The sequence below is a fragment of the Dipodomys ordii genome, unplaced genomic scaffold (assembly GCF_000151885.1).
Source record: "Dipodomys ordii isolate 6190 unplaced genomic scaffold, Dord_2.0 Scaffold170, whole genome shotgun sequence".
In the NCBI taxonomy this organism is placed as follows: Eukaryota; Metazoa; Chordata; class Mammalia; order Rodentia; family Heteromyidae; genus Dipodomys; species Dipodomys ordii.
The window spans coordinates 873,492-895,108 of NW_012267386.1; the positions used below are offsets into that span (position 1 = coordinate 873,492).

The 21,617-nt window shown below is 39.1% G+C and overlaps 1 protein-coding gene across 1 annotated transcript in view; it reads left to right on the forward strand.

The window, feature by feature from the left end:
* Nucleotides 1-21,270, forward strand: part of Kif21a (kinesin family member 21A) — a 144,727-nt gene extending 123,457 nt beyond the window's left edge. Inside the window, exons 26-35 of the mRNA XM_013033483.1 lie at nt 216-323; nt 2,420-2,548; nt 5,249-5,287; nt 9,076-9,212; nt 11,446-11,626; nt 13,349-13,513; nt 15,429-15,546; nt 15,835-16,005; nt 17,081-17,280; nt 19,973-21,270. Of these exons, the coding sequence (XP_012888937.1) occupies nt 216-323; nt 2,420-2,548; nt 5,249-5,287; nt 9,076-9,212; nt 11,446-11,626; nt 13,349-13,513; nt 15,429-15,546; nt 15,835-16,005; nt 17,081-17,280; nt 19,973-20,066 (1,342 nt within the window). The 3' untranslated portion in view covers nt 20,067-21,270. The remainder of the gene's footprint in view (nt 1-215; nt 324-2,419; nt 2,549-5,248; nt 5,288-9,075; nt 9,213-11,445; nt 11,627-13,348; nt 13,514-15,428; nt 15,547-15,834; nt 16,006-17,080; nt 17,281-19,972) is intronic.
* Nucleotides 21,271-21,617: the final 347 nt, after the last annotated feature.

The window sequence follows — 21,617 nt, forward strand, 5'->3', positions numbered from 1 at the left end:
CTTATTTAAAAATATAGTTACAGAACTTCCATAACTAACAATTAATTCCTATAATATTGTCCTATCTTACCTTTATTTTGTTGTTGTTCCCAAGTAACACTGTTTGTATGTTGCAGTTATTACAATACTAAAAAGCTTAGATCCAATATCTCCCCAAATGGTATTTTATATTTAAAATAATAAAAGATAATTTAAGTCACCTCTTCCTATTTTAGTTCCAGACAGTCATCTATATCAGAAAAAAAATTACCAGAGCCTTCACCAGTAACAAGGAGAAAGGTATATGAGAAAACAGAAAAGCCAAAGGCCAAGGAGCAAAAGCAGTAAGTTAGTTACTGATGTTCTTTATCTATTAGGTGGTACATCACAGTGTCCTCTGCACCTTGCTAAAGGAAAAGAGTGGATTTATTTGCTTTACTGAGACTGGCTGTGTGGTTATGAGTATTTAAGTAGTTAGGACAATCAAGTCAGCTGTTGGCTTGGCTAAGTGGTTATGTACTTTTTTTATTTTTATTTTTTGCCAGTCGTGGGGCTTGAACTAAGGGTCTGGACACTGTCCCTGAGCTCTTTTGCTCAGGGCTTGCACTCTACCACTTTGAGCCACAGTTTTCTGGTGGTTAATTGGAGCTGAGAGTCTCATAGAGACTTTCTTGCCAGGGCTGGCCTTGAAGCACGATCCTCAGATCTCAGCCTCTTGAGTAGCTAGGATTACAGGTGTGAACCATCAGCACCCAGCTCATTGTAACTTTCTTGTTACACATATACCTGTTAATATATTTGAGCACTTGTCACCATTCATGTACACTGTCCCTTTTTTAGTTGCTTCTCTTTTTCTTGTTGTTTGGTGCTTGGACTCAGTATCTCATGCTCTCTCTTGGCTTTTTCACTCAAAGCTGGTACTATACCACTTGAGCCACATCTCCATTTCTGGCATTGTGCTAGTTCATTGGAAATAAGAATCTCACAAGTTTTTCTATCTGGGCTGGCTTCGAACTGTGATCTTCAGCTCTCTACATTCGGAGTAGCTAGGATTATAGGTACCAGCCACCAGTACCTGGCTTTATCTATCACTGAAAGAGTTAATATGCACATGGGCTGAGGTTTATTTAATCTATGTTGCAAGTTGTCTTCTGGAAGAATTTGAATTAATTATGTCATCTGATATCTCTGACATTGACTTTACCTCTTCAGACTACTAACAACAAAAAAAGCCCTACTCATACTGTTAATCCTCAGGCGTGTTCGTTTTTGCCATTTTTTTTTAACTGTTTGAGTTGTTAGTATTCTCCTCAATTGTTTCTTTTGGATGTACAGGGAGGGTCAGTTTACTTAGCAGTGCAAAGTATAATCTGGTGATCCATGTCCCTGAGCATTTAATAAATTACAACACTACAGCATGCACCTTCACACGTTCCCTCAGATTATTAAACTGCTGCTAGTGACAGATAGGTCTCAGATGCATTCTTGAGGGATGACATCCATGCCAACCTAATTTAAACATTAATAAAGTGCATTTCCTTCATTATTTTTAACCAGAAAAAATGTGCATGTATTTTCCTTACCTAAGTGATTAGTCTTATCCATCCTTTCTTTCATGCAAAAAAACTGCACATGTACACGTGTGCAAGCACACACACACACACACAGAGGCACGCACGCACGCATGCACATGCACACCCAGTACTGGCAGGGCTCTTTAGCTTTTTTGCTTAAAACTAATGCTTTACCACTTGAGCAACAGCTCCACTTCTAACGTTTTGCTAGTTAATTGGAGTTAAGAGTGTCTGGGATTTATCTGTCTTTGATGGTTTTGAACCTGAATCCTTAGCTTCCTGAGTAACCAAGATTATAGGCATGAGCCACTGGTGCCTGACTATAATCTCTTCTTTGACCACTGCTATAGCTGACTTGAACGTCATAGGAATTATCCTTCGAATCATCCTTTCTCTTCTATTTTTAAAGATGAAATTTGCTTGTTTCTATGAAATTTGATCTCAAGAATCATTGGAAAATGAGGAATGGAACAAATAAATACATTAAAAATACATAAATAATTCAACTTAATAGGAAAGTGGCTTTTAAGCTCTCTGGGTCTGTTTCCTTACCTGTAAAGTGAGCAATTTGGTCATAATTCTACAACTATGTGATTTTAAATGTATCTTTCTTTAGTGACAAGATGGCACTATAGCTAGCTTTGCTATAGTGCCATCTTGTGGCCAGGGTAGCAAAAACCAGTGCAAAACATATTGCTCCAAGAGCATTTTATTTATCTTTGAAAAAAGAAAAAGAGGAAGAAAAGAAGGAATTATCTAACAAAAAGCTTATATACATATATATTTTAATGCATGTTTCTTATAATGTACATAACAAAGCATAACCATTTAAAGCTGCTCGTCTTAATGTTCTCTTTTTCTTGTAGCTCAGATTCTGGAACTTCAGAGGCTAGCCTCTCACCTCCTTCTTCCCCACCAAGCCGGCCCCGTAATGACCTGAATGTCTTTAATCGTCTAACTGTTTCACAGGGAAACACAACAGTTCAGCAGGATAAGTAAGTCATTGTGGAAGGAGCCCCTCACACTATGCAAACAGCATTCTGAACCCCTCATTGGAGTCCGTGGAAACATTAAGTCATCTCTGTGTAAGAGATGGAGTCTGACTTGTGAACTCTTGCCATATTTTATATAGTTTTCAAATGGAAAGGAGGCATAAGAGCCCACATTCGAGAAAACCATTCTCCTGCTGAACGTTATTCCCTGTTGTAGATTTGCACTATCTTTTCTTTCTTTTTGCCAGTAAATTTGAACTGGGAAACCTTTGATCCAACTTAAAGTTTTTTAATTTCTTGGGATTCTTCAGCTTCTCCAAGACCACCAATCTTAAAAGGAGGCTCTTTCCCCACACCCTTCTTGCCTTAGTAGGCTTAAAAACTGACAAAGACCACTGTTTGACATATAACCTATGTCTGTCAATTTGGTTGTGCTAGATAAATCCACTACCACGTTTTAGTCATTGTGATCTTTGACTAGAACAGCACTTTAGTGGATAGAGAGGGTCAAAGTGGAAAAGAGTTACAGGGGAGGAGGAATTAGAAGGAGGTGGGAAAAAGTGTAGCTTTCATTAAATTAAAAGAGAAAAGGTATGTTCACATAGAACCAGAATCTCTCTTGCAAGAATGCAATACTAACTATATTGCCATTAAATACTAACTCTGCTTGGATTTTGAATAATGACATTGTGAATTTATGTGTTTAATATGTAACTGTTTCCTATATGCTTTGTTATCCTGTCTTTTGCTCTTATTTCCCCTACACATATTAACAGTCTCTGAGATGTATAAGATGCCATTTAAGCTCTCCCTGGCATGTTTAACTTGTGCCAAGTGGCTCTATAAATTTAAAATCACTTACAATTTTCAAGTTAACTTCTAATCTGTTTGAATTGTGGATCAATTATCTGCTTTATTAGATTTTAATACAGTTTGATCATTAGCAGCACATTCTTTAAATTTATCTAGAGAATTAAATGTTATTATGTGCTGCTACTAAATAACAAAATCATTAATATTATGAAGTCATTTTTCTCAATAATTAGAAAAGTCAGACATTCAGAATATCTTTGGGAATTCTATTTTTATTGTCTATATATTAAAATCTGCTACATTTTGTCTATGTTACATTCACAGTGTTTTAAAAAATTTCTGTCAGGTAATATTGACAATTGGATTATAGTTTACATGTTATGAAATTCTTTATGATCTTCCAATAATTTGACTCTGATGTCCCTCTGTTAAGCTAAAACTTTGAACAATTGACTTTATTCTATTGAAAGGCCCTCTACCTTTTTACATCACTTTCTTTGAGGTTCTTTTTTGAGACTGGTGTATTTCATTAGTGAGGTATTAAACCTCCATACTTTATGACATTTGCCCCATGCCTGTTACACAGTCTGAATGAATGTTTACAATTCCCTTACTCACAGTTTTTGAGTTTTCAGATAAGGCAATCAGGAGTGGCTTTGCTTAACTTTGATGCCCTACAAAAGTCTCCCAATTACAAAGGGGCCTCTTTATGCCAAAGAACTCAGTGTTTTTGAGCTAAGTTAAAACCGTGGGTTAAGCCGGGAGCCAGTGGCTCATGCCTATAATCCTAGCTACTGAGGAGGATGAGAGCTGAAGATTTCTGTTCAAAGCCAGCCTGGACAGACAAACCCAAGAGACTCATTTCCAACTAACCTGCAAAACCCCCTCAAACCCAGAAATGGAGCTATGGCTCAAGTGGTAGAGCCCCAGCCTTGAGCAAAATAGCTAATCAAGAGTCAGGGACCCTGAGTTCAAGCCCTAGTACTGGCACAAAAGAAAACAACAATAAACTCAAGGGTTATTACAAGTTTGAATGGTTTATGTTATATGTAAATATACAATGCATTGTGGATCTTCCACATCAAAGTCTAAATTTAAGGTAATAATTGTCAAGATGTCCAGGTGCTGGTGGCTGATGCCTGTAATCCTAGCTGCTCAGGATGTTGAGATCTGAGGATCAAGGTTCAAAACCAGCCCAAGGATGGGAAGGGGAAACAAAGGAGGAGGCTACAATGCTTGATAAGAAATGTACTCATTATCTTGCCCATGTAATTGTAACCCTCTGTACAGTATTTTCACAATAAAAAAAAAAAACAGCCCAAGCAGGAAAGTCTATGAGACTCTTATCACCAGTTACCACCCAAAAAAGCCAAAAGTAGAACTGTGACTCAAGTGGTAGGGTGCCAGCTTTGAGTGAAAAAGCTAAGGGCTGCACTCAGGCCTTGAGTTCAAGCCTTTATACTGGCACACAAAAACCTAATTGTTAAGATGAATTAAATTCATTAATAGTTATTGACATGAGAATATAAAAACATTAAGCATTCATCAAAGTAAATGGAACAAAACTTGAAGTGATATAGCTTGTAGCTAGGATTATTCCCTTCCAGAGCTTAACCTATCAAGGTAAAAATATATTCTGTGGGTCAATAATAGAAACTTACCCATGCTTTCAGCCCCCTCAAGTCTTTGTAAGAAAACACAAAACAAAACTGAGAACCAAAACTACCTTGTTTGTCTGAGCTTTACCTTGCTGATACCCACTGCAAAGCTAAAAGGAAATGTTTGCTGTATTTCTGTTATTCGTGTTGTTGGCTTTCAACCCAATGTCAGCATCTCTGCCTGTTGACATCTGTAATTCTTTTCCTCATAATTCTAACTCTTCCACTGTAGGTCTGATGAGAGTGACTCCTCTCTGTCGGAGGTACACAGGTACTTTCTTTCTACCCTTCCTACCCTCTTGCATTTCACTGATGTTTTTAATGCCTTTCTTAGAAATTCTAGGAAAATACCTTTTTTTTTCTGTTGCATGCAATACTTGTTGGAAATCATAGAAGCACATTGATATTTTTATAGTGGCCAAGTCTTTTTATATGGTGCCTTCCAAGTCATGGTGTTTGTTCTGTCTCTAATCTAAATATGTTCTTTAAAAGCCATCAAGTTTTATGAATACTGGTGAGAAGGGAGTTTCCTTCGCAGTGATTTCAGTATTTTCATTGCTTCAAACTTGGGGAGGTAGATGGTATTTTTTTTTTCTTCTCATTAGTTGAGCAATTTAAATGGGAAAAGCCAGGCACCAGTGGCTCACACCTGTAATCCTAGCTACTCAAAAGTCTGAAATCTGAGGATTTACATTCAGACCCAATCAATTATCTCTGATTAACCACTAAAAAGCTGGCAGTGGAGTTGTGGTTCAGGTGGTAGAGCGCAGGCTCAGGTACTGCACCCAGAACTTGAGGTTAGCCCCAGGCACCAAACCAAACCAAACCAAACCAAAATACCTTTACATCGTCTCATGTTAGTTTGAGGGCAGGTCTTTCTCTTTCTCTGACACTCATGGTTCTATCCGTCCTTTTGTCTTCTCTCCCTTCCCATTGGTTCACCTGCTTTATAGACATTTTCCTTGTCATCAGCAGATATTCCGCAAGGTAGACAGGGGAAGGGGAGATTAATCTTGTTCACAGTATTACAAGACTTAAGAGGGGTTTCAGTAGTGTAGTGGTTATCACATTCGCCTCACAGTATTACAAGACTTGACTGGTTTGCATGGGAAAAAAAAAAAGTATTTTCCTCCCCTTCACATCAGAGCTGTTGTACAAATTTTCATGATTTAAACTTAATTTGAAGAAACCATCTCCAAGTTTATGTTTATGTTTCAGAATGTGAATGAATCCCCCCAAAAAGAGATGTCCTGGATGCTTTAGAAACATAGTATTTTATAACTAAAGGTGTGGTTTAGTTTTTTCCCTCCCTTAGGATGACTTCTGTCATTAAATACATATCAAAAACAGTGCCTATACTTCTAACATAAACGTTCATTATCCATCCATGTATGTGTATGTATATGTGTGTGTATATATATATGTATACACGCACACACATTCCATATGTATATAGTCCATACACACATTTCATATATATATACATATATATTTGCTGCTTGAAAAGTAACAAGAGCCTACACTTCATTAGAATAGTGCCTTTCCAGTATTTGAAGGTATGCTTGTAAATATAATGACATTAATTCACATTTATGAACCACATATTAATAGAACTTCAACATGGCAAATTCAGATTTTTGAGGAAATTTCCCCCACCTTCTCTTCCTCTTCCTCTTCCCCTTCCCTACCTTCTTTTCCCCTCTACTCCCCTTCCTATATCTCTTCCCGCCTTTCCCTTCTTTCCTCTTTTCCCCTTCCTTCCTCTCCCTTCTCTTCCTCTACTCTCCTCTCTTCTCCTTCTCTCTCCTCCCTCCCTCCCTCCCCTTCCTTCTTTCCCTCCCTCCTTCCTTCCCTCCCTCCCTTCCTCCCTTCTTCCTTCCTTCCTTCCCTCCCTCCCTCCCTCCCTCCCTCCCTCCCTCCCTTCCTTCCTTCCTTCCTTCTTTCCTTCCTTCCTTCCTTCCTCCCTTCCTTCCTTCCTTCCTTCCCTCCCTTCCTCCCTCCCTTCTTCCCTCCCTCCCTTCTTTCTTTCTTTCTTAGTCTTTCTCTCTCTTTCTTTCTCTCCTTCCTTCCTTCCTTCCTTCCCTCCCTCCCTTCCTCCCTTCTTCCTTCCTTCCTTCCCTCCCTCCCTCCCTCCCTTCCTTCCTTCCTTCCTTCTTTCCTTGTACTGAAGTTTGAACTCAGAGTCTCATATCTGCCCAGTTTACTTGCTGAGCTGATGCTTTATCTCTTGAGCTAACTCAGCGCATTTTTCCCTCGTTATTTTGGAGTGGACTCTCTCAGACTTTTCTGTTGGGGAGAGATTTGGATCATGATTTTCTAGATGTCAGGCCCCTAAGTATCTAAGATTATAGTCATGCCCAGCTATTTTTTAAAAATTAATTTTTTTTTAACATGCTGGAGATGAAACCCACGGCCTTGCATATGCTAAGCACATGCTCTACCACTTGGCCACAACTACAATCCTTTTATTTTGTTTTAGAAATAGAGTCTTGCTAACTTTGTCTAAGCTGGCCAAGAACTCAGATCCTCCAGCCTCATTCTCTCCAGTATCCCACTTTTAGAGTGGGATACTATATTTAAAAATATTCAGCCTTGGGCTGGGAAGGTGGCTCAGTGGTAGAGTGCTTGCCTTGCATGCATGAGGCCCTGGGTTTGATTCCTCAGCACCATATAAGCAGAAAAATCAGAAGTGGCACTGTGGCTCAAGTGGTAGAGCACTAGCCTTGAGATGAAGAGCTGAGGGACAGCGCCCAGGCTGAGGGCTCAGGCCTGACAATGGATAAAATAAATAAATAAAGTCAGCCTTCATTTGTGTGCATGTGTGCTAGTCCTGAGCTTAGCCTTAGGGCCTGGCCACCAATCATCCCTTAGATTTCTGCTCAAGGCTGGCACTGTACCACTTGAACCACCATTCCACGTCTGACTTCTTGGTGGTTAATTAGAGATAAGTCTCATGGAGTTTCTTCCTGGAGCTGGCTTGAACTAGGATCCTCCAATGTCAGCCTCTTAAGTAGCTAGGATTTTAGGCATGAGCCACAAGAGCCCAGCTTAATATTAAGTCTCCCCCCCTCCCCTTTTTTTTCTGGTTCTGGGGCTTGAACTCTGGGCCTGTGCTCTATCCCTGACCTTTTTTTTTTTTTTAATTCAAGGCTAGCACTCTACCACTTGAGCCATACAGCACCACTTCTAGTTTTTTTCTGAGTAGTTTACTGGAAATAAGAGTTTCATGGCCTGCCCTGGCTTGCTTTGAACTACCATTCTCAGCTCTCAGCCTCCTGAGCAGCTAGGATTACAGGCGTGAGCCACTGGCCCCTGGCATGTTCAGCCCTTTAATGATGCTGTTGTGTCCTCCTGTCTCTGATGTGTGTGCTTTGGTCAGCTTAATAGTTCTAGTTTCACCAATTGCTCCTGAAACCATTAAGTCTTTTCTTTTGCTTCTCTTGCTTTAGAAGGGCTCTAGTTTCTCCATGGTCTTAAAATGTGGCATCTCAGACTAAGCTCTGTTCCACATGTGGCCTAGGCACAGTGCAGTATGCCCAGCATATCCTCCTGAAACGTTTGCTTCCACTGAACCAATAAACCATCGACTATATCAGTAGACAGAGGACTATAAGTTATTAACTCCTCCGGTTTGTGTTCAACAGATACAGCCCCATTAGGTTTTACAATTTAGAATACTTTTGATCTTTTTTTCTATTTGTGGGATTCAGTTCTATCTTTGACTTAAATGTTTTGTTTAAATTTTATCCAATGATTATTTTAGCACTAGATAGGTATATAAAGTAAATGAATTTTTTGGTGTGTTTCACTGATATGTTTTTCAGTCCACGTAACACCTTACCTTTGTCTTTATGACTAGTGAAAGATTAATTGCACACCAGAGACCGTCTAGATTAACAGTGACCCTCAGATCTCAGCTTCCTGAGTAGTTAGGATTACAGGCATGAGCTACTGGTCCCTGCTAATAAAGGTTTTATAAAATGAGGGCAATAATTCAACCTGGTCTCACCCTAGAGCTGTGGAAGTGAACCTTTGCTTGTTTCTTTTTCCATACCTTAGGGGCATAATCAACCCATTTCCTGCTTCCAAAGGAATTCGGGCCTCTCCACTTCAGTGTGTGCACATCGCAGAAGGACACACCAAAGCTGTGCTCTGTGTGGATTCTACCAATGACCTTCTCTTCACTGGATCAAAAGGTGCCAGTTGTTCTCTAATGTGGATATCTAATAGGTGTTTGGTTTATTTTAATGGCTAAGTTTTCAGCAGACTTTTTTTTTTTTTTGGTCACTCTTAGGGCTTGCACAGGGCCTGGGCAATGTCCCTGAGCCTCTTTGTGTTCAAGGTTACTGTTCTACCACTTGAGCCACAGAACCACTTCTGATTTTCTGGTGGTTAATTGGAGATCGGAGTCTCACAGACTTGCTACCCAGGCTAGCTTTGAACTGTAATCCTCAGATCTCAGCCTCCTGAATAACTAGGATTACAAGTGTGAGCCACCAGGGCCCTGCTCAAAAGTCCTGTTTTTTTGTTTGTTTGTTTGTTTGGTCAGTTGGTTGGTTTTTGTTTTTAAGTGCAACTATTTATCTCCAGTAAGAAAGCTGACCAGTTGGTTGAACTCCTAAATTATATCAAATCACTACACTACTGGGGAGAAAGGACAGCCCCTTTATAAATACATTGTATTATGATCCAGAGATTGCATCTCCATTCAGTAAGAAGGCACCTAGTATATGCAGAATTCTGGGCTTTTTGTAATGCATACCAGTACATAGATCTAAAACAGGCCATTAAAATACACAGTGCAGTAGAAAAGAAAAGAAAAGGACACTGGCAGCCGCCATGTTTGATGCATGTACCAGAAGTGACACAGCACTGTATATCTCATTTACTTCTCCCAACTCTATCTGTGAGAACTGTTGTAGTACCCAGTACCCAGTACCCATGGAACCTGTTGCCTTCTTTTGTCACAGGTAGAGGAACTTAGTGTTTAAGAGATTAAATAGTGTGGGTTGATATAACTGGTAAGTAAGAAAACTGGAGAAACATTTCCACTTGTACTCTTTTACTCCTTTTGAAATACCTGCTTTGGAGCATACCAGACCAAGAGTTTAAAAGTTTAAGAAAAAGATTTGATGATACTTATTGGCTCACACCTCTAATCCTAGCTACTAAGAAGGCTGAGATCTGAGGATCAAGGTTTGAAATGAGCCCAGACAGAAAAGTCTATGAGACTCTTATCTCCCATTAGCCAGAAAAAAAGCTGGAGTAGAGGTGTGGTTTAACTGGTAGAATGCCAACCTTGAGGGACTAAAGCTAAGGGGCAGTGCTTTGGTATTGGCAGGGGCACACATGTGTGTTGTGCACGTGCACACAAATTGAAAATATTGGTAAATATCCCAATTAAAATTCCAATGGAAACTCCTCAGTCAAAAAAATCTGTTGTGCGAAAATATACTTATCTAATAATTCAACTTAAATTGTTCTCTCCAGGATAGTCAACATGTCAGAAAAAAAAAATAGAATAGGGGCTGGGAAGGTGGCTCAGTGGTAGAGCGCTTGCCTTGCATGCCTGAGGCTCTGGGTTCGATTCCTCAGCACCATATAGGCAAAAAGAAAAAAGCCAGAAGTGGTGCTGTGGCTCAAGTGATAGAGCGCTAGCCTTGAGCTGAATAGCTAAAGGACAGCGCCCAGGCCCAGGGTTCAGGCCCCATGACTGGACCCAAAAAAACTAAAAAAAGAAAAAAAATAGAATAATTTTTTGTTTCTATTTTGACTCAGAATAAAAGTAAAATCTACCATTCCACTGAAAAGGAAAGGTGTTTACCAGTTGGATTAGTGTGTCAAGGCTATAGGAATATGACCAAACAGTAGTTTTGAAGAGACTGATATAAGATAACCATTTAAAATTGAGCCATTTAAATCAAGACCCTTTTGATATGACTATTTCAATTTATTTGTTTGTTTGCTTGCTTTTGTGTCTGTCCAGGGCTTGAACTTAGTGTCTAGGTGCTGCTTCTGAGCTTTTTTGCTCAAGGCTAAGGCTCTACCACTTGAGCCACAGCTCCATTTCCAGCTTTTTGCTGGGTAATTAAAGTGAAGAGTCTCATGGACTTTCCTGCTGAGGCTGGCTTTAAACTGCAACCTTCAGATCTCGGCTTCCTGAGTAGTTAGGATTACAGGCGTAAGCCACAGGCACCTAGTTCAAAATTTTACATAATTACTTAAAAATACCACATAATACATAGACACCCCAGACTGTCATCTCTCATACCTCTGAACCTGCTGTAGTAGGCCAGGGATGAACTGGATAATTATTTTATTCTTTATTCTTTCCTGTTTTTTTTTTCTCATGAAAGAGAAATGGTTTAAATAGTTTTGACTGTCAATAGAACTGTATTAACCATTTGTCTCCATTTCTGTCTGTTGCAGATCGTACTTGTAAAGTATGGAATCTAGTGACAGGGCAGGAGATCATGTCGCTGGGCAGCCATCCCAACAACGTAGTGTCTGTGAAATACTGTAATTACACCAGCTTGGTCTTTACCGTGTCAACATCTTATATTAAGGTGTGGGATATCAGAGATTCAGCGAAGTGTGTTCGAACACTAACGTAAGTAATTAAGAAAACAAATAGCATAAGAGTCAACTACTTCTCTTCTTATGAAATAGAAGGAATTATATGCTATGTTTACATTTTAGTGGGTTTGTTTTGTTTTTGTTTGCTTATTTTGGTGCCCATCCTAGGGCTTGGAATCAGGGCCTTTGGCACCATCTCTGAGCTTTTTTGTTCAAGGATTGTGCTTTACCACTTGAGCCACAGCTCCACTTCTGGCTTTTTGGGGTGGTTAATTGGAGATAGAATGTCAAAGGCTTTCCTGCCAATGATGACTTCAAACCTTACTTCTCAGATCTCAACCCCCTGAGAAGCTAGGATTACAGGTGTGAGCCACCAGAACCTGGCTTAGTTTTATATTTTTAAAATACTTCTCTACTCCGTAGAGGATGTTAAAATCTTCACCATAAAAGCACAGGGAGAATATAAGGAGAAAAGAAAATTGCCCAACAGAATGAAATGTGGGTCTACTTAGCACACTGAGATCTGAGGATTGATGTTTGAAGGCACAAAAGTCTGTGAGGCTCTTATCTCCAATAAACTATGCAGAAAAAGCCTGAATTGGCACTGTGGCTCAAGTGGTCGAGTGCTAGCCTTGAACAAAAGAAGCTTAGGGGCAGTGCTCAAGCCCGGAGTTCAAGCCCTACAACCGGCAAACAAAACAAACAACATAAACAGATAATAATTCATTCTGCCTTGAGATCAAGAACTCCATAATTGTTTACAGGAAAGAAGGAAATGTTGAAAAGTTTCATATTTACTTATTGATAGAGTAGAAGTAAAATAGGCTAATCATTTTTCAGTACTGATTTATTATTTGAGAACTATCAGTAATTTTCTATAGGGAAATTTTGTAGGGAAAGGATATTATATCCTATGTTAGAATTTTACCAATCTAATGGAATTACATCAAATTTGAAAAGATTGGCTTAATTATTATTTCAGAGTTTAAAAGGGAAAATGTTTCAAAAAATTACCATCTAGAACTTACCTAAGGAAATCAAAGTGTTTTAAGTCTTTAGTGTATAGTAGCTTTAGTGCATAGTAGATATATCATTTGTAATTGGGCTGAAGGAAAAAAAATGGCAAATTATTACAAAAGTCCCTAATGTCTGTAATTCCCAGAGGAAATCTATGACAACAGGCTGTAGTGGCTCATGCCTGTAATAGTAGCTACTTAGGGGGCTGAGATCTAAAGATTATGTTTCAAAGCCAGCCCAGACAAAAATGTGGAATTGTGGCTCAAGTGGTCTATTGCCAGCCTTGAGCTGAACAGCCAAATGAGAGCTGGCGGCCTTGAATTCAAGCCCCTTCTCTGCCCCACCAAAGTGGGGCAGGGAGGAAATCTATATTCAAAAGGAATATTCTAGGCCTTCTGGGCTTCTTGAAACTGCCACAAAATGGATTACCTTTCTATCATTTGCTGTGTATTTATCATTGATGTCTGACTTTTCTGAACAATATTTTAATCATCTCTTATTAAAAGCCTGAAATTTCTAGTATTATATTAGACATACACTGAGTTTTAAACTGTGTAATCCATCATATATTTATTTATTCACCTTACGTTCTGCCTGATGGGTGGGAGGCTCGGCACTGTACATATGCAAATAAAAAGACAAAGTTTCTAGAGCCTGTCTCCTAGGAATTCAGGAAGAGGTGAGCTAAACTTATATCTGAAAATGTAATATCTTTTTGTTTTGTTTTGCATTTGTTAAGATCTTCAGGTCAGGTTACTCTTGGAGATGCTTGTTCTGCAAGTACCAGCCGGACAGTGGCCATTCCTTCTGGAGAAAACCAAATCAATCAAATTGCACTGAACCCAACCGGCACCTTCCTCTATGCAGCTTCTGGAAATGCTGTCAGAATGTGGGATCTGAAAAGGTAGGCATTTGAGAAAATGTAATGCTTCCTAGTTATGCTTATAAAATTTAATTTTTATAATCAGAGGAGGCACTATCAAACGTATCTATTTTTGTGGACATGTACTGGGACTTGAACTCAGGGCCTTATGCTCTCATTTGGCTTTTTTGCTTTACCACTTGAGCCATAGCTCTACTTCCAGCTTTTGGGTGGTTAATTGGAGATAAAAACCTCACAACTTTTCTGCCCAGACTGGCTTCAAACTGTGATCCTCAGAACTTAGCCTCCTGGGTAGCTAGGATTACAAGTGTGAGCCACCAGCAACTGAATGTCAACACACTACCCCTGAATGTCCCCTTCATCTTCATCCACATACTCACCAGTCTTCTTTCCCGTTATATTTTCCTTAATGAAGCCAAAAAGTGAATGGAGGAGAGACAGAATTATTTTATGGTCTCTTAACCCTTGTCTGAAAATGGTGTTTTTTATTAGAAAGAGATGAAAATCTTCGTCCACATTTACTGGTACATTTGGAAGAATCATTTATGTCAAATAATTTAAACATTCTTTACTTGAAAGTTTATAAAATTAATAACTTTATAGAGCATAACTCCTCATAAAGAGTTTTTTAAATTTTGTTATGAGATATATATAAATTGTGGAATTGGGCACTGGAGGCTCATACCTGTAATCTTAGCTACTCTCCAGGGTGACATCTAAGAATTGCAGTTCAAATACAGCCCTGGCAGGAGAGTCTGTGAGATTCTTATATTCAGCTCACCACAAAAAGCCAGAAGTAGAACTCTTGCTCAAGTGGTAGAACTCTAGTCTTGAGCAAAAAACCTAAAGGGACAGCACCCAGGCCTTGAGTACACAGACACAGAAAAAAGAGATCTATATAAATTGTGAAGAATTGAGAAGAAGAAGTAGTCAGAAAGAAAATACGGTAAGTTGAATTGTAAACTTGATTTTCATTTCCCATGAAATGTGAAGTTTTGTAATCTTAGCTGCTCAGGAAGGTGAGTTCAGATACTACAGTGCGCTTCTCACAAGGAACTTGTCTGTGCTAAATCAGTGAATATCTATTTGAAAAACTTCGGAAAAACTTGTGTAGTATACATTGTAAAGCATAACTGAGGAAGTAGAAACATAATTTATAGATAAATAGATGAGAGAGAAATTACAGTCCTGAAATAGTGTATTAGAAATAGACAATTTAATTGGGAAGTAAGAAAGAGGTAAGGATGTCATCTTCATTTCCTCCTCCTTACTTCTTTTCTTCTTCCTTCTCCTTTTTTTAATTTCTTTTTTGAGCCAGTGGTGGGAGTAGAACCCCAGTAGAGCCTCACATTCTTGCTTAACCTTTTCTTTTTTTTTTTTTCTTTTCTGACACTATATTACTTGAGCCTTAGCTCCACTTCTGGCTTTTGGATAGTTGAGTGGGGCTAAGTGTCTCATAGACTTTTTTGTTGTTCTAGTTGGTTGTGGGGCTTGAAATCGGGTCCTGGGTGCTGTCTTTGAGTGGTTTTTTTTTTTTTGTTTGTTTGTTTTTTCTCAAGGCTAGTGCTCTACCACTTTGAGCCATAGCTCTGCTTCCAGTTTTCTGGTGGTTAATTGGTGATTAAAAAAAATCTTACAAATTTTCCTGGCCCAGGTTTGTCTTTGAACTGCAATCCTCAGATCTCAGCCTCCTTCTCCTGGCTATCTCATGGACTGTTTTGCAGCCTTAAGCAGAATAGCTAAGGGGTAGCACCCAGGTCTTGAGTTTAAGCCTCAGTACCAACACACACTAAAAAAAAAAGAGGAAGAAACAAGAAAAAATTAGTCAACAGCTTCACAGGTTTATGAAAGACTATAGATTAGTTTTGTTGAGGTTTAACTCTATCATGCTAAGAAACATTTTCAAAACAAAATCATTTTTTCTTTCCTTCCAAAGGTTTCAGTCTACCGGAAAGCTAACAGGCCATCTCGGGACTGTTATGTGTCTTACTGTGGACCAGATTTCCAGTGGTCAGGATCTCATCATCACCGGCTCCAAGGACCATTACATCAAAGTATGCATTACAAGTTGTGGACTCCATTTGCCTATTGAGTGGTAGGCGAATAGAATTTGGAGTATATAGGCTTAGCTTAAAAAGCCTGCAAACATACGAACATGTTACAGCATGAAACAAGGCTCAGCTTCATTCTCTGTGTTCATTTGAGGATTAGTGAAGTATTGTAGCAAAACATAACTATGTCTGATTAATGTGTGTGTGTATGTATATGTGTTTGTGCTTCTTTGAATATGTACTTATAGATGTTGAGTGGAAAGTTACTAAATTTGCGTGCTGCTCTTGTAGATGTTTGATGTAACCGAAGGGGCTCTGGGAACTGTGAACCCCACGCACAATTTTGAGCCCCCTCATTATGACGGCATAGAAGCCCTCACCATTCAAGGGGACAACTTGTTCAGTGGGTCCAGAGACAATGGGATCAAGAAGTGGGACCTTGCTCAAAAAGATCTGCTTCAGGTAATGCCAAATCTTTTCATGATATGGACCTTATATTTCCAAAGCAATCAGTTGTGGGGAACGTGGTGGCTCAAGCCTGTAATATTAACTACTCAGGAGGCTGAGATGGGAGGATGACAGTTTGAAGCCAGCCTGGGCAGGAAAGTCTGAGAAACTTACCTCCAGTTAACCACCAGAAAACCAGAAGTGGAGCTGTGGCTCAAGTGGTAAAGCACTAGCCTTGAGCATAAAAGCTCAGGGACAGTGCCCAGATCCTGAGTTCAAGCCACATGACTGGAATATGAATTAAATTTTTTTTTCCTGATTGACTCAAGATCTAAAAGAGGCTTTATGTAGATCTTCATTGTGTAAGGACAACTTGAATTATGACTTGTTCTTAAAGAATGCTTTATTATCAACCACAAGAGTTACTAATTTCAAGAATTAACATTCAGCACTTAATACCTGCTAGACAGGAAAAGACAAGAGTAAGAACTGAAACAACTGAAATTGCTCCATGCCTGTGTTTATTAAATACAACCATCCCTGGAATAGAGCAGTGGAGGTTTTCTTCTCCCCTCCCCTCCCCTCCCTTTCTTTCCCCTCCCCACCCCTCCCCTTCTTTTACCTCCCCTCCCCTCTCCTCCTGGTACTACAGCTTTGTTGCTCAAAGCCAACTACTCCTTGAGCCCCAGCTCTCCTTCAAGCTTTTTTGGTGGTTGATTAGAGATAAGCATCTGCATCTCATGGGAGTTTCCTGGCCAAGCTGTCTTCAAAAATCAGTCTTCAAATCCCAGCCTCTTGAGTAGCTAGGCTTTAAGAGGGCATTCGATTTTATAGCTTATTAACATTAGCAGCCTTTAATAGTAATAAAATTAGTGAATCAAATCAAGGAGCAAATCACAGATTCATTGCTTTAGAGGGCTGAATGATCATGTAGAAAATAAACTTTAATACTTATTGGGCTATTCTACAAACCAGTCATTAAACTTCATCATCTGAAGTATTTGTAATTACGTGCGCTATTTTTTTTTTTTTAAAGTCAGTATGGGGCAGGTTGCACTGCAGCTGTTGATTCTTCTGTCTTTTCTCTCAGCAAGTTCCAAATGCACACAAGGATTGGGTCTGCGCCCTGGGCGTGGTACCAGCCCACCCGGTGCTGCTCAGCGGCTGCAGAGGGGGCATTGTGAAGCTCTGGAACATGGATACATTCGTGCCAGTGGGGGAGATGAAGGGTCATGACAGCCCCATCAATGCCATCTGTGTGAATTCTACCCATATATTTACGGCCGCGGAGTAAGTCTTTCCAGGGGACGTTTGCACTGTATTGGTTGCTTGTCTTCAGATTTAAGCAGCACTAAAGGCTGTGAATGTCTAAAAACATTGCACATGAGAGACTGTTCTGCAGACTTAAACCGTCTGTTGTAAGATGTTCTGCAGACTTAAACCGTCTGTTGTATTGGTTTATTTAGAGACGAGGTCGGGCTCTGTTGCTTAGAGTGGCCTCGAACTTGTGACCCTCCTGTTTCATCTTCCCAGGTGCAGTTATAGGCACACACTGCCATACTCAGCTCCTAATTTATATTATTTTTATGTAAGCATTGAATCGAGGTTTTCCATTACATGACTGTAGTGTTGCTTGGGTGTTAATATTCTGTTTGTAATACAAATGGCTGCTAGATCTTTCCTTGGTGATTTTATTTATTTATTTTTTTTTGTGCCAGTCCTGGGCTTGAAATCAGGGCCTGGGCGCTGTCCCTGAGCTCTTTTGCTCAAGGCTCTACCACTTTAGCTACAGCTCCACTTCCATCTTTCTGGTGTTTAATTGGAGATAAAATCTCATGGACTTTCCTCTTTGGGTTGGCTTTGAACCTTAATCCTCAGATCTCAGCCTCCTGAGGAACTAGGATTACACCCAGGAGACGCGGGTGCCAGCTGGTGATTTTAATTTTTTAAAAAATAATTCACAGATGACTAGTTTCTAAGGATTTTTGTTTGTAGCAGGCAGAGCTTTTGCTAATCTTCATAGTTAGAACTTTTTCTTTTTTTTAGGATGCTGGGGTTTGAATTCAGGCTATACTGCTTGAGCCATACTCCTGGCTCCTCTTTTTTTGTGTTTTATTTACAGTTTTGTTTTAGTTTATGTTTTAGATAGAGTCTTCTGCTTCTGCCTGGGGCCAGCCCTGTACTGCAATCTTTCTACCTTCACCCTCTGACAAGTTACTATTATAGTTGTTAACCTCCATGCCTAATTTTTTATTGAGATGAGTTTTTGCTGTCTCTTGGCCTGTGCTAGCTTGGAATGGAAGTTCTTTAAATCTTTACTTTCTGTGTAGCTGAGATTATAGGCTTGTGCCAATATACCTGGCCAAGAAAGAATTATTTTTTTAAAAAATCTGTGTTTTTGCTTCTCTTTAACATGTAAGTAATAATGGTAATTTTTTCCTTTCTCCTGAATGTGACTGAATTGATTGATTTTTGCATTTATTTGTATGTTCATAGTGTATCTCTTACGTGCTAGGCACTACTACAGACTCTTGGGCATAAAGAAGTAAGCAAAACAGATGCAGACTTAGCTAGGTGCCAGGCCTGTATGTAACTTACCCTAGCTACCCAGGATGAGATAGGAGAATTGTGGTTCAAAGCTATTTTAGGAAGATAATTTCTTAGATTCTTCTCTAATTAACCAGCAAAACATCAGAAGTGGAGCTGTGGCTCAAGTGGTAGAGCAGTAAACGAGCAAAAGCAGCTCAGGGACAATGTGTAGGCCCCTAGTTCAAGTCCCAGGACTTGCACACATACACACAAATTGCTTCCAGTAGAGGCCAGAGCTGTTCCAGAGTTGACTTTCTTGGGTTCCCTTTTCTGAGGCTTCATAGTCATGCATAGCCTTCTGAACTGTCTTGAAACTGTATGTTTGTTACAGTAGGACTAACTTAATGTAAGTCAATCTGCTGTATCTACTAACAGTACAGTCACCTTAAAAACAAGATATCCCAAACTGGGTTTCTGAGCTTCATGTGGGCTGTTGAGCTTGGAGACTTCCCACCCTGTGTCAGATCGCATGTTTTCTAAACTTTCAAGTTCAGGTCTGATGTGATGAGGTGTGACTCTGGGGCTAGAATGCCATAACTCAAATCTTATTTCTGCTGTTTATTTAAAGTATTTATTTATTTATTGTGACCAGAAGTGGGGCTTGAACTCAGGAATTCACCCTCTCACTTGGCTTTTTAATTCAAGGCTGGTGCTCTACCACTTGAGCCAAATCTCTACTTCTGGCTTTTGGCAAGTTAAATAGATCTAAGGGGGCTGGGAAGTTGGCTCAGTAGTAGAGCGCTTGCCTTGCATGCATGAGGCCCTGGGTTCGATTCCTCAGCACCACATAAGCAGAAAAAGCCAGAAGTGTGCTGTGGCTCAAGAGGTAGGTGCTAGCCTTGAGCTGAAGAGCTGAGGGACAGCGCCCAGGCCCAGAGTTCAGGCCCCACAACCGGATCCAAAAAAAAAAAAAAAAAAAGATCAAAGGGTTTTTTTCTGCCTGGCTGGCTTCAAAACATGATCCTCAGATCTCAGCCTCTTGAGTAGGTAGGACTACAGTGCCCAGATCTGTCAGTTATCTTATGATCAGGGCTACCCTATCAATAAAAAAAAGACATTATAATTACAACTACTTGGGAGACTGAGGCAGGAGGATAGCTTGAGCTGAGATTTTTAGGCCAGCCTGGGAAAGATAGCAGGACCCTGTCTCAAAAAATCGTTTTTTTAATAAAGGTATTATGTCCCTTACTTCTAATGTAGGTTAGAGTGAATTCAACTTAAAATAGTTAGAGTACACATGCCACATAAGCCAATCATATTAACTGCTATTCTGACATTGTAAACCCACGTTTGTTATTCTTATGTGATGATGTCTATTTTAAGCCTGATTTTATTAAAGGCAAAGCTGCTTCTTTACCTTTCTGTTCATGTGTCCATGTTAAATTTCTTGTAGTGACCGAACAGTGAGGATTTGGAAGGCTCGAAATTTGCAAGATGGCCAAATATCTGATCCAGGAGATCTGGGAGAAGAGACTTCTAGTAATTAAACCTGAAGATAAGTCATACACTGAATGCTGTGATAATGCTCTGGGTTCTTTATTTAAAATGTCCTGCAAAAGTTTAAGAATGGGATGAACTGGAAAATATATCTGAATCCAAATGTTGAAGATATATGATATTCTAGTGAAATTGTGTGCTATCCTGTGTGCTTAATTTTGTATCCACTGATACATATGTATCTTGCTATCAATCTATTGCTTGATTCGCACTTTTATTGTGGCTGCATTTTTGTGCCTAGCTATAAAAAGGCACCTTTAAATTATTGGAATCATGAGGTATCAACTTTGACAATAGTCAGAAAACACCCCTGGGATAGAGTACATCTACCTGTTAACTCCTTCCTGTAGTCTGTTCATGTGATTTACATATTTAACTGTATTGGAAGCATTAGTAAAATTGTAGTCTGTTTGTCAAGCATTCCTATCAGCCTTGGAGGGTTCCCAAATTTCAAAGCTCTTTTAATGCAGTGGGAAAAAAAAAGATAAAGTAAGGAGAATATTATGGATTTCTCATAAAGTGGAATTGACTTTGATCTACTAACAAAGAATATTTAACTGTTTGTTTTAAATGTTGGCATTTACTTGTCTTGATAAAAGTTTGTAATTGTGATATATATATATATATATATATATCTCACAATACATACTGTGCTCAGGACTAAACTACTGTAAAATTGTTGTTTTTCTTAGCACTGGGCCGATGTTCTGTATCAGTATACATTTTTGATGTTCTAACAGAAAGACACTTTGATCTATTTTCTTATGGAGTTGTTTCTATTATCACTTTTTAATTTCTTTTTGTTAATTTAATAGTAGTTCTTTTCCCTTTCCTCTAATTTTTTATATGCTGCTAAATATATTTTGAATATACTATGTTTGCAAACCTAGGTAGCTGTGATGAGAATTCTCATCCTGTGTGGTGGGAAAAACTATGTATATAGGTAGATTGTAAAGAGAGACTATCTTGCATTATGGCTGTATGAATTTTTTTAAGTCTGTAGATTGGATTTGCGAAATGATGTATAATTTATCTGTCTGCCCAGAATATTAATTTGTAAATCCTGCAAGTTTAATGTTTATGTAGATTGTATAACATTTGAAAATACTGTTTTATGTGATTTTTTTCCCTCCCAAAATACTGGCTTGTAAATGAAAGCTTAGCTAGTGCTTCAATAAACATGTGGCTATCGATCATTCTTGTTCTAATTGTAAGAAAATAACTATTGTTTGTAAAGCTGTGTCATCCAAGGAAAGGTAAGCTTTTGTTACCTATCAATTAAATTATTTGCTTACTAGACATGAAACATTCTGGAAAATTTATATGGAACCTCATTTTGATGAGTCATGGAAAACCACCTCAAAGGAATGAACTGAAATAAAATGACTTAAGGATGTGAACACAGATTGTAAAACAAATGAAAAAAAAGTATTCCCATCAATGTAAAGACTGCTGTAGTCTTGGTTGCCTGGAGAGGAGAGGTCCTGGCAGATGATATGGGAGTTAGAAGGATTTACAGGGCCTAATAATTCCCAGCAAGG